Consider the following 13585-nt stretch of genomic DNA (forward strand, 5'->3'; position numbering starts at 1 on the left):
GTATGATTTGTTAAGTCGTCGATAGATAGTGATGTTTGAACCAAGTGCTCGGTTGGTCCGAGGAATAAGGGACAACTAATATTTGGATTATGTTTATGACGAGTTCATTCCATGTTTGGCTAGGATAAAATTGTGGAATAACTTTCCTCCCAAGATTGTAGAGTTATTTTTATCTCATATTGAGGGTGAGATAATGTAAGTTTTTTACCAACAAAATGACTGCAGTGTCTTCCAATGTTAAGAAGAAGTGCTCTCTTGTGAAAGCCAAAAGATAATAAAAGAAAATTTTGCTGGACTCCTTGCACCATTCAAGTTTTCACTTCACATTCTCCACTTTGTTGGACATGTGACTTTCAGTAAAAAAGGAAAAAAACAATTTGGAAATCATCCTTCTTAGTATAGAAGAAAAAGAACCATAGACACCAAGACAATTGTTTGTCATCTCCAACTAATTCAGATTTCCAGATTACTGATGCAAAACACCATCTACTACATTTACACGTCCACAAATTACCATCATCAGTGAACTGGTGTAACTCTAGTAAACAAACTCTCTACATAATCTAAATTCAGCTTTTCTATAACTACACTGGCTAATCTAGAAGCTTGGAAGGATGTTGAAAAACAACGCGATGCAGTACATACACTAAGTCTTTTCAACAAAACCTGCCAGCATGTTTCCACGAGGTAACACTACCTCTGGTGTTGATCTGAATTTGCAGCACCTGAAGTGCTTGGCCCAGAACCATTTTCTGTTGGAGGTAAGGTTCCCCATTTGCCTTCAGTCTCAAGCGGCTCAAGTACAATTACAGCACCATTGTTTAGTCCCAATGCAAACTGATTTGGATCAGATGGATGTGCAGCGATAACAAGTGGATGCACCCTTGAACTGCAAACAAATTTCTAAAATGAGAAAAAACACATTTTTGGAGTTTTTTCATGACCAGATTTTGAAATAAATAAAGGCAGGCAGCAGTTTTCAATCACAACCTTGGATTGGCGGGAAGGTAGGAAGTAGGATTGATCCGACATCTCCACCGCAGTGTAGAAGCACTGAGAACACCTACACTTGCATCTTCAAAACTAACAAATATGGACTGGCTATCACAAGAATATGTTGCATGTGTAATTGGCCCACTTGCTTCTCTAGGGACCCACTGTTCCAAGAGGAAAAATCCAACATCAGACTTGAACTTAGCAGAACAACAAGAAGGAAACATACAGTAAAGGATATTGAAGTAATAATGTGCACATTCTGATACTCTTTCAGTATTCATGATGTAAATAAGGTTTACGAATTTCACCAGAAACAGAATCCAGAACCCACAGGTGACAAGCCGAAGGGAACAGAATTCTAATCACTGCAACTCAAGCTATATGTATTCTGATTTTAAACTTGGGATTGGAAAGGTTTAGAGAAGGGAATCTGCACCTGCTTGAGGCATTCCAGTTTAGGACCTTCAAATATGGCTATCTGTGTTTCGTGCACTACCAACAATTGTGTCTGATCCTGGTGAAATTGTACACGGGTATCTGCTTGAGGAGCCGCTGCACGCCCAGCAGGAATCTGCAAGTATTTGCTTGTTTGCTTCTCCCAAGCATCACTGCTCCAAACACATAGCTGTGGAAACAGAGTAACCTCGTGATGCAAAACATTACAATTACACGAGCTCTCATAAGGAAAAGATTTGTAAAAAGCTATAATATGATTGTGGTGAAGTTGTCCGAGTTACCAAAACAAGAACTACCTTTAGTTGCCAGACATAAGTTAAAACAAATAAAATGGTCTCCCTAACAGTTTATACTTTTATGTAGGGTAATCAAGTCTCACCGCCACCCATAAAAAAACACTTCCTCTCAATCAAAATTCAACTATCAACCTCCAAATAGTTCCATGCTGAACTCATTTTACCATAAGACTTGGGGAAGAACATATAAAATAGGCTTTTTCAACCAAAAGTACAACTATACCAACAAAATTTACCTGAGAATCAGCTCCTGCAGATATAAGCACGTTGAGAGAATTTGAAAAAGCAAGCCCAGTTATTCTTTTCTGATGTCCTTTGAGCTTTATTTTTACCTTCACAATTGAATCACACATAATGTCAACAAACAAATTTCAACTAAATACTGAATTAGTACTATTCTGAAAATCACAAAATGAACAAATGTCTGAATAGCTCAACCTCATCAACTCGGACATTATATATCTGGATGGAGGAGTCATCCATCCCTATGGCAATAACATTGTTATCTTGAGGATGAAATGCCAAAAAGGTTGCTGCAGGTGGCGCGGGCATAAATGTTGTCATGGTCTGCATTTGCAGCAGAAACAATACAGAGATTAAGTGGAAAGCAAAATGAAGTAAAATTATTATAACTTCATGCAAATAATTCTTGAATCGTAGCTTCTTAGCTGGACTGCTAGGCTAAAGCTAGAGTGCAAGTTGCTCAAAGTTTCTTCTCTTTCATACCATATGCAACCAAATTACTTGTGGACAGCTCAGGAAAAAAAAGACATGGCGTCTTACCTTGAAAGTCATCATATTAAACAACGATATTTTTCCTCCAGAAGCTGACATGACGTAGGAGTCATTCTTTGAGAGTGCAAAACATGGAACAACATCTTCAGGATTTGTGTCATTAGTATCATTTGTCATCAGAGTCCCACTTGAAGGTTGCCATTGTTGTGGGACAACACTTGTATTAGCCTATAAGAGAATTGCACAATGAGCTGTAATGATATATATTTGCAGAAGAGAGTTAACGTTATAAAAACCAATACCTTCCCTGTTGGGTTTCGCTCATTTCTGGACCATTTCCAAAGTTTGTGCACAGCATTGGAAGCTAATGCCAATATAGCCGATCCTGAATTTGTATATATCAACCTTGTAACCTGAAATATAAAAAAGGAAACTGGAAAATATTAGAAAAAAGGACTACCTTTTTCAGCTTAAATGGAAAATGACATGAGCCTTGACAGATCAAGCAATGATGCAACCTCATAACTCATCTAGAAATTTTTCACAGGCAAAAACTTTGGTCATGGTTTTATTTAAGCAACAACTCATACCCTTGGTGCTGTTGCACTGTCTGGAAGCTTCAAGGATCTGCATTGTGAGGGTTCATTAATTTCAGTAGGTTTCCAGATTCTAGATTTATCAAGAGGCTCTTCTGCCGCTCTTGGCCTTGCATCACCTAAATTGCGATTTTCACCATTCTACCAAGAAGTCAAAATAAAGGGGCTGATCAACAAAGGGTCAAAAGTCCCAAAAGATAAAAGTATGAACTGCACTAAGAAAGTCTCCATTTAATTAGAAAGTGTCACCAACCATGCATGCCATTGGCACTACTCGATCTACAAAGCTTGCGGTAACAGAAGTGCTAGGAGGCCCAAAACTTCCCACCATGGTGGGCTGCATACAGGTAAAGCATTTTATCGACAGCTTAATATTGCACATTAATATTTTCAACATTAAAAAACAAGGAAAGGAAATGCATCGATCCATCTACCTTCGCCACAGAAGCCGAGGCTACTCTAGAAGAAGCATCAAATGGGCGATTTTCCATGGATCTTAAAAGCCTGACACCATCTGCATTTGCTAAGATTTTTATCCCAGTGTCACTAGTTGAAACAGCCAACAACATTCCGTCCTTGTTAAATCGGAGGCATGGAGAAGCCTGGGGAAAAGTGGTAAAATGTCTAAGTAAAAAAGACATGGTTGGGTTGGTAAAGAAATGGTTGACTGACATTTACCGGCAAGCCACCCTCAGCATCAGCAGTCGTCAGAATGTTAGTATTGTCCATATCCCAAAATTTGATAATGAAATCATCACCAGCTGCCAAAAATCTGTTTTTAGTGGTGTCAAATTGCACAATCCCACCTGCACGCTTCCCCAGACCAATAAATGTACGCTTTACAGCTCCTTCACTTTCATTCCATTCAACAAGATATGACTCTCCTTCTTTGTTAGTCCCACATGAGAATAACCTGCAAGCCAAAATTTCATTATAACACAAACTTTAGCCAAGAGAAAGTAAAAAAATTACATCATGCATAGTTATGGAAGATATTGAGATATGCAAACCTTGTTCCATCGGCACTATAGGCCATTGTTGTTGATGAATGACCTGGTGCATCATAGTCAACTCTTGAACCAATGTTATCGTATAACCACGCCTTTATTTTCCCATCAATTGCAGTTGAGAAGATAAACTGAGAAGGGGGAAAAGAAGAGCAGAAGACCCAAAAAGTTAGATAAAAGAATATCACTAAAGACAAGTAAATTAGATCTTCACAGCAAAAGAGAAGCGTTTTTGAATTCATGCTTGCTGAGCTGCCTTGTAATCTTTTATTACTCGTTAATGCTCTTGTGCATATCACAATACCAGAAAACTTGTGTCTTCAAAATCATATATGGAGGAGGAAATTGTACCGGGAAATGGAAAAAGATCATCTAATAAGTTACAATCAATTTTCTAATAATTCAATAGGAGGAGCATGATTAACCTGAATACTTTCTTTGTGATGTGGACATATTGAATAAACTGGTGCCTCATGGCCCTCAAAAGTATATTGCTTAGCCCCTGACACGGCATCCCACACCTGTGGACAAGAAATAGTTGATTATTACAGTGCTCATAACCAGTCGACATAAAAAGATGAAGGGAGTGGAGGAAGTCCAACCCTTACACAACCTGAGAGTCAAAGCACGTAACATATCAAACCTTAATAAGCCTGTCATCCCCACAGGTAACAATACAGATCTGTTTATTAGGGTAGGAAAAGGCAAGATCATTGACACTTCCTGTATGAGCCTCAATCTGCACATAAGGCTCAGTCAAGGTCCATATTCATTTAGAAGAAGAAAGAAAGCGGTTGAATTTCGAAAGGGCTACAAAATCCACATACCTCAAGGTGGTTTCTAAGATCATCGCCACCATGGTAGGAGTAGATGTGCAAAATGTGCTTAGAGTATGCAACACCTAATGATGAAGCAACAGAAAGCAAAAAAAGAGAGTTTAGGCCAATTATTGCAATTCGGTCAAAACAAATTTAGCTTTCAGTAGTATGATGAACTACTGCAACAAGCTTTATCATTCATAGAAAACATAAGGTTCCAAGAGTTAATTTCGTAAAAGCATCTGGCCGACATACCAAACAGAGTGCCATCAGGACTCCACATTACACGGTTAACTGATGCTGAGTACTCATTTGCCATGGACGCCTGGTTATTATTCAGATAATAAATTGGTAACTCTGAGACTTATAAATCACCATACGTGATAAAAAATGTGAAAGCAATCAACAAGTTTCACGAATACCTGCAAACCCACTGAACATTGTCCAAGATCCCAAATCTTGAAACTTCTGTGAGCAATCCTCTCCCTAGCACCCAGTTCCCAAATCATAATCTCTCCTGTGCTAGTACCAACTGAAAATGAAGAACAATCAGTCCCGGCCCAAAACAAGTATACAATTGCTGTAACATAAAAATAAATCTAAATTCAAAATGAGAGAAATGAATTAAAGAAAATTAATTTTACTGTGTGAATACTAACCAAGAAGCAAAACCTGCTGCACTGGATGGAAATCCATACTCTTGACTGCTGAACCCTGATTTAGAGTCATTACACAAGCCTTGGGCAAATCATCAGATGAGTACGAACTTTGAGCATGGCTTTGTCCGGTGTATCTACCAGGCAAAATATTGATAGGCATATTATTTACCTGTAATCAATTTAAATAAAATCAATGTTTCTCTTAAAATACAAAGGCATCAAACACACAGAACTTCCAACTCAATCTCCACGTGAAGTGAAATAAGCAACATTGTCATAAAGCAACAGACAGATCCCTAAAATTTGAGCAGATTGCCATCACAGTTTCTAATGTCACCACAGCTCAGTTAAATACATATTAATCTGTAAGCAATTCAAGATTACGATACCATACTTCATCTGATACTCCAAAAGGTCTTGATCTCTTTAACAAGTCCGAGTCAGCTGTTTGATAGTCCATTGTTGGGTTATTTGTAGGAGTCCTCGGACGCTTTAGCATAGCTGCTGCTAAAATAAGTAGCACATACAGAAAGTATCAGTTTATGGCTAACTCTTTACAGGGGAAGGGGTTGGATGAACCAGCAGTCACACTAGTATTGATGGACCTCATTAGAATCATTTCAAAGCTGTGCTATACGTATAATACCTGCTGCATTATTCGGAGACGTAAAACCTATTGGTCCAGCAGAAGCAGAAGGATGAGAGACTTGGGAAGGATTAGTCATCCACCCAGCAAGAGCGTTCGGCATAGGTGCAGGTGCTTGCTGGAAAGGCTGAAGGAACAAATTTCAATCTACCATCGGTCATGATTTTAAAAATGAATTTAGCAAGTTTGCTTTTTCTACTTACATTTACACCATGAGGACCCAGAGGTTGAAACATTCCGGGGGGCTTCGGAACAGCTCCCATGAGCGGATGAGTTACTGGGGATGGAGCCCGTGCACCATTTGGCTGTGACGGACCGCAAGAATGGTCCACAAATAAGGTCTTTATGTCAGGATTAGGCTTCGGGCTCTTGCAAAGCTGATGCTGCCAGTTCAAACTGCAAGAATATGGGGCACCTATGTGTATAAGCAACTACACTATATATAAAAGGCGACAAAAACAAGAACCAACAGTGAAGTACTAGTATTTAAAAGTCTAATGCTCTTTAGAAATAAACCTCTGGTTGATTAATGTCCGCAGCCTCGCGTTCTTCAAGGTGGGAAAGGTCAGCTTATCGCGAAACAAGGGATTTGCTTCTATCAATTTCTTGAGTTCCAGAAGCATTATATCCCTAGCAGACTTGGTATCTCCATACTTAGATAATTGCTCGTTATCCCTGAAAGTTGTTGCATACAAAACAAGAACCATTTGAAAATTGATAAAGAAAACATTTAGGAGATAGACGAAATAGCAATCTCTAAGCGAAACCCTTGAAGTACCTAAAGTTCTCAAGAGTCAAAAGTTGTGTTATTTCTTTGAAAAGCTCTTCATTAAAAGCTGAAAACACCTTCAAGTCCTTAACTAGGATCTCAACAGCTTTAGGACGATCGTTCCTAGAAGAAAATGAAAAAACAGATCACAGAAAAATAATCGAACACATAACAACATACAACAACAACAACAACAAACCCAGTATATTCCCACTTAGTGGGGTCTAGGGAGGGTAGAATGTACGCAGTCCATACCACTACCTCTAAAGAAGTAGAGAGGCTGTAATTCCAACAACAACATGCAGAGTGTAATTCCACAAGTGGAGTCTGGGAGGGTAGCGTGTACACAGACCTTACCCCAACCTTGGGAGGTTGAGACCCTCGGCTCTTGAAATTACCGAACACATAACAAGCATCTATCTAAATAGAAGAAAAAAAAAATCAAACCAACCTATCCAGCGCTTCGAGATACTTTTGCTTTCGGATCTCGAAGAAAATTTTCATGGAATATCGATTATCATCAACCTTAGTGAACCCAGATAAGTATTTCTCCACTTCATCCCATTCGCCATTTGCCACCATTTCATCAAAATGCCTCATGTTGAAGTAAAATCCAGATTCTTGTTCCAATCTTCACAGCACCAAGAAGAGAACATAAAAATTAATAACAACATAACATTTACCACCACACAAAACCACAACAACCATTATTACAAATCATAAATTCTTTTCATTTAATTTGGTCAGAAATGGCATATATATAAAGACAAAAAAAGAAACCTCCCATTCACAAACATAATTAATAACCATCAATCAATTCAGCTAATTTCTCACTCACCCACATAATTTCACAACAATTTTAGATCCCCAAACCTCCCAAAAAAATTTAAGAAATAAATCAACATTTTTTCTATCTCACACATTTTACAGCAGCCACAAAATATTATGCAAAAAATCAGAAAAAAGATTTAAAATTAATTTCTTAAAAGAAGAAGAAAACCCTACTTGTGAACAGCATCTTTGAATTTCTCTTCATCAAGAAACTGAAGTATCAAAAACACAAGCTCTCTACTCAGCGAAGACATCTCTCCCTTTTTCCTCACTCACCTGCAACAACACAAACAAACAAAAAAAATATTCATAAAAATTCAAAAATCAAAAATTCACCAAATTCACCAAAAAGGAAAATCAAACATTCACCAAATTCAACTTCAACCCACCAAAAACAAACCAATTTCACAAAAATCCAAAAGAAAAAAAAAATAAAAAATTCACCAAATTCAAGTGCAACCCACAAAAATTTAATCAATTTCACAAAATCCCCCCCACCCCCCCAAAAAAAATAAAATAAAAATTCATCAAATTTAACTGCCCCAAAAATCCCAATAAAAATACACAAATATCCGCCCCCCCCACCCCCCCCCCCCCCCCCCCTCAAAAAAAAAATCCAAACCCCTCCAAAAAAAATTCCAAATAAAAAATCAAATACTCCCCACAAGACCCAAAATTTCTTCAAAATTAAACCCACCAAACACATACACATGCACGTATATACATAATATAGAGAAAGAAAACAACGAAAAAAATATACACATACATACATACACAACATATTTTTTTTTTATACCTTGAAATAATGAGTGAGAGAGTTATTAAAAAAAATAGATCCAAGGGTTTTTTTTTCTGTGTGTATATATATAGAGAGAGAAACAAGAAAGTTAGAGAGAGAAACCAAAAAAGGGCAGAATTAGAGTACTTTTATTTTTGTTGCTCACTTTTTTAATAATGAAGAATGGAAGAAAGAGACCATGTGTGAGTAGGGCTAGGTGGGGAACAGACATATAAATAGGGGGAAAGGGTGATAAGTAGAGTTGGAATATTAAAAAAAAAAAATAAGTTACTGTGCTTATCACCACAATTAATTATCATAATAAGCAGATCTACATATGCTATTTTTAAGGATAACTGATGCTACTTATATGGTAGTTTAATACGTCTCTTAATTTTGAGAAAATGCGGGGATTTCGAGGTAGAACGGAAATGATTCGGTGTTTTCTTATTGTAGGTTTTCAATTCAATGTGCATGCACCGACTTAAAAGGAATACTAGTTTTAGTTTTTTCTTTTTAGTGTCTTACTTTCCTTTTTAATATGCTAATAAATTTTTCAATCTTAATATTCATTGTGACATATCTAAAAAAAAAAAATGAGATTTAAAAGATTGTATAATTTGTTTTGTTTTTCTATATCAATTTAATTGTCTTACTTTCTTTTTTAATTTATTATAAAAGAAGTAAGTTTTTTAATTTTAATATTCAACGTTAAAAATTTAAAAATATGAGATTTAAAAATTTATATCCGTACTCTGTTTTAGTTTTTTCCATATCGGTTTAAGTGTCTTACTTTTTTTTAATCTGTTATAAAAAGAGTAAGTTGTTTAATTTCAATATTCAACATGATAAATTCAAAAATACGAGATTTAAAAGATTATATTTGCACTCTATTTTAGTTTTTTTTTTATATTAATTTAAGTGTCTTACTTTCTTTTTTTATCTGTTATAAAAGGAGAAATTCTTTCAATTTCAATTTTCAACGTGACGAATTTAAGAATACGAGGTTTAAAAGATTACATTTGCACTCTATTTTATTTTTTTGTATCGATTTAAGTATCTTACTTTTCTTTTCTGTCTGTTATAAAAGGAGTAATTAAGTTTTTCAATTTCAATATTCAGTGTGACATATTTAAAAATATGAGATTTAAAAAATTACATTCACACTCTGTTTTATTTTACTTAATCTATATTGACTTCGCACACGTCTCACAAAAATATTTATTAGGGTTTATTTTAGTGAATTAATTATTCATTGAACATAGAAATAATACATTTAGTGAGTTTTTTTAATCTTAATATTCTACAGGTGACAAATTTAAAACTATACAATTTAAAAGATTGTGCTTATCTTTAATTTAAAACTATATAATTTTAAAAAATTTAAAATAAATTTCGTGTTCAGTCAAATTAAGATTAATTTGGGATGAAAGGAATAATTGGTTATGTTTGATAGAAGAATATAATACTATAAATTGTCCAAAAATGAGAAAAATCGTTCTTTTTCCCCTTCTTTGGTAGAGAGAATTATACTCCTTAGCAACTAATTTAGAAAATTTAAACACAATTTACGTTTATTCATTGAAACAAAATTTGAAACATTAAATTGACAATTTACGTTTAAATTTTCTTTCTCAATTAGTCAACTCTACATAAGAAAGTATAATTTAAGATTATACCTACTGATTCTTTAAATGCTTTAAGAAATAATGACAATAAAATAATTAGAGTTTTTATTTAACATTCTTAATCATGACATTTATCATCCCCTATACTTGCCAAAAAATAAGAAAAAGAAATAAAGAAAAACAATCTTTTACATAAAATAATGAACAAATAAGAAATAAAATCAAAAGAAGCACATAAAATTAAGTCGTCTAAATACATAAATTCTACATATAAAAGAGATATCTTTACTTATGGTTAATTTCAGCAAGCCATGAAATCATGTATTCTTTTTAATGACGATATGCGAGAATCAAAGCCAATAGAGCCTTTAGATGATTCCGATTTATATTTCATAACATTAATTCTGCATATGTAATCAATAAATATTAAAATGTTAGTCGTACAAACTTTAGCAAGAGGGAGTGTAAAAAAAAATTAGATAGAAACACAAAAATATCAATTGTACAAGTATTCAAACACAAAAAGTTACTCTACCATTAGTAACTTTGCAATATGCTAATATATTGAGATACAAATTAATCACTCAAACACATATTGATTAATTAATATTAATATTCATAGTTTATATTTAAAAATATAAATAACTGAAAGAGTAGTAATTGACACATTCATTTTTGTACAATAAATAAATAAGAAAAAAATAAAAAAATTAACAATAAAATAAATATAAAATGATCTCATTTTTATTAATAATATAATCAAGATATAATGAGGTATAGTCGATAGGATAAAAATGAAAGTGTAGAACTATTAAATAAAAAGAAGAAGAAAAACGGTGGGAGTAGCAAAAAGAAGAAAATAATGAAAATATAATATTATTTTATTATATTTTAAATGATTGTTGATTAATAAATTAATGATAATGACTTTTCAAAAATATCATTACACCTGCACGGGATCCTTTAATAATACATCATTTCTGAAGAATTTGTGACGGATATTATATAGAAATTATAGTACATATGATATGAGCAAAAAAAATGTCATGGTGTTACTTATTTTCTTCCTTAAAATTCATAACTAAAGCAGGAGGAGCAACGTCAAGTTGTTGCTTTAACATGCTTTAAATAGTGAAAAGGAGATATCACATAAGTTTTCTTCGTAAAATCAAATTAATAAAATAATAATTTTAAACTATTTAAATGAAATAAAAAAATTATCAAAAGAATATTTATGTTAATTTGTTGGTAATGATACTACCTTTGTCCTCCTAAAATCCCTTCATAGTTGTCTTTTAATCTTCTTTTCATATGTATGTGCATTATTTGATCTTTTTTGTCGTTCCTTTGTTCGATAACTATGCGAAGTTGTTCAGACAACTAAGCGTAGTTGTTCGACAACTGAAAGAAGTTGTTCAACAATTGCACGAAGTTGAACAACTAGGCGTAGTTGTTCGACAACTGAGAGAAGTTGTTCAACAATTGCGTGAAGTTGTTCAGACAACTAATGTAGTTATCCAACAACTATCCTAGTTATTCAAGGGCCTGATCATCGGGCTTAGAAATTATCACTATAGAAACTATATATAACCCGAAATAATATGAACTACTTAGATGATATCTAATAAGGAATTAGTGCAGTTGCAATCAAATAAAAAGAGCAGATATTATTTTCATCTGTCCAAATGCTAGAAGCAATAGAAAAATATGTCCCTTGTTAAACAATCTGAATAACTTTAGAATACTCTTTGCTGCAAAAAAAAGGCAACTGAATGTGCCACTTCATTCAATTTTTCAGAAGAATAATTACTAACAATATTTTCCAGTGGCAATGCAAGCTTGGCAATATTTGGACTATTGCAATGCGAGCTTGGCAACATTTGGACTTTATTTTGGATACTTGGTGGCATGCCGAATCTGTATTTAATTCATGTTCCTCATTTACGTGATTTGGGACTTAATTTTGGTTGTCCAACGGCAAGCCCTGATCTTAGAATCCATGTATGACTGAGGAAGTAATAACAAAGGAATATTAGTGTGCTCAAACAATCAAGCAATGTCCATTAGCAAACGTCTTAAATGAAGATTGGATAGGAAGCATGCATTGTCAAGTTTTGTGTTTCTGTATTCCATCATTAGTACCAAGCTAAGGACATGATTAACTAACTAAGTATCATCAAATATGTATATGTTGACATAGATAAACAAATATATTCAACTAATTTCTTCTTTTATCCAACGGATAATGGAAGAACAACAAGAGAAAATCAGTACATATGCATATTAATTTCTTTAATTTCTTTTTTGGATAATCATGTTGTCCGGGTTAGCTTGCGTACATCTTGACTAATTTTAAAAAATAACTTCTACCTCCCTCAGCAAAGATAATTTCTATTATTCTTAATATACTACTAAGAGAGAAGCGGTGGAAGTGGACATTTAGGACAGCTCCTTCTCAAATATGGTTAACCGATTTAATTTGAGCAAACTACCTTCCTACAGTAACTACTGAGAATATTCTATCCATCAATTATAAATTAAAACTTCAAAAGTAATGTAAAAGGTCATTACTAACTTCACCAAGAGTTTCCTAGAAAAGGTCAAATACTATAAAAAAAGTTACTATCACCAATCAACAATATAAATTCAAACGATTTTTAAACTTACCTTCTATCTGTTTTTGTAGACAAGATATGCACCACCACCTGCCATAGCCAATCCAATCAATCTATATTTCTAATCAAGCATTTGATCTTACAAGAAAATCTGTTATCATACTTGAGATATAAGCAAAACTTTTATCTTACACAACCCATTTTTCCAAATGGATACTCGAGCGAAATGCATATTATCGATACATCATTGCATTATTTGGCTGGCTGCTTGATCCTCTACTATATCTTTCTTTAGGTTATGCATAGAGCCCGTAGATGTAATCACGTGGGATAGGGTATTCAAGACCATGGAGAGCAGGTATTCTTATTAAATTTTCATTTGAGTAAGCAGGGATGAACCAATAATGCTTGTCCAGGCCAAAAACCTGATACATATAATTAAAACCTTAAGAGGACAAAATGTAATGAATTTAACATATGACATAGAAAAAGGCAATAGTACCACAAATGAAATAAGAAACTCTAGATAAAGAAGACATCAAACAACTGTACATGGATTTGAGCAACCAGAAAAATACAAGCAAACAGCTTAGGCTAGAAACACATAGGATTTGGTTCTTTGTACCAGTAACATGTTTATTTGTGGAAAACACCGATACCTCCTTTCAAGACAAACAACATAGATTTGACATTCATAATGTATTCTTCATATGTTCCAGATAAAGGGAATAAGGGATCAACATATTGGCCCTGTG

The 13585-nt window shown here is 34.1% G+C and overlaps 1 protein-coding gene across 5 annotated transcripts; it reads right to left on the reverse strand.

Moving 5' to 3' along the window:
* Positions 1–376: 376 nt before the first annotated feature.
* On the reverse strand, positions 377–8810 carry LOC107877756 (topless-related protein 4). 5 transcript variants are annotated; one of them, XM_016724461.2, is made up of 26 exons: positions 8754–8810; positions 7984–8085; positions 7430–7609; positions 6988–7101; positions 6726–6884; positions 6413–6605; positions 6210–6336; positions 5958–6070; positions 5564–5732; positions 5327–5436; positions 5160–5229; positions 4914–4987; positions 4730–4825; positions 4512–4607; positions 4090–4217; positions 3758–3992; positions 3514–3681; positions 3333–3416; positions 3074–3220; positions 2786–2896; positions 2532–2711; positions 2187–2315; positions 1985–2080; positions 1433–1621; positions 991–1157; positions 377–889 (listed from the first exon to the last, which is right to left on the reverse strand). In XM_016724461.2, exons 2-26 carry the CDS (start codon positions 8061–8063, stop codon positions 694–696), a joined length of 3411 nt encoding a protein of 1136 aa, XP_016579947.2. In that variant the 5' UTR covers positions 8064–8085; positions 8754–8810; the 3' UTR covers positions 377–693. The 5 variants fall into 5 exon arrangements, with proteins under 5 accessions (XP_016579947.2, XP_016579946.2, XP_047249422.1 ...); XM_016724460.2 differs by having other exon boundaries at positions 8606–8792; XM_047393466.1 differs by having other exon boundaries at positions 5958–6067; positions 8735–8788.
* Positions 8811–13585: the final 4775 nt, after the last annotated feature.

The sequence above is a fragment of the Capsicum annuum genome, chromosome 7 (genome assembly GCF_002878395.1).
Source record: "Capsicum annuum cultivar UCD-10X-F1 chromosome 7, UCD10Xv1.1, whole genome shotgun sequence".
Taxonomy (NCBI): domain Eukaryota; kingdom Viridiplantae; phylum Streptophyta; class Magnoliopsida; order Solanales; family Solanaceae; genus Capsicum; species Capsicum annuum.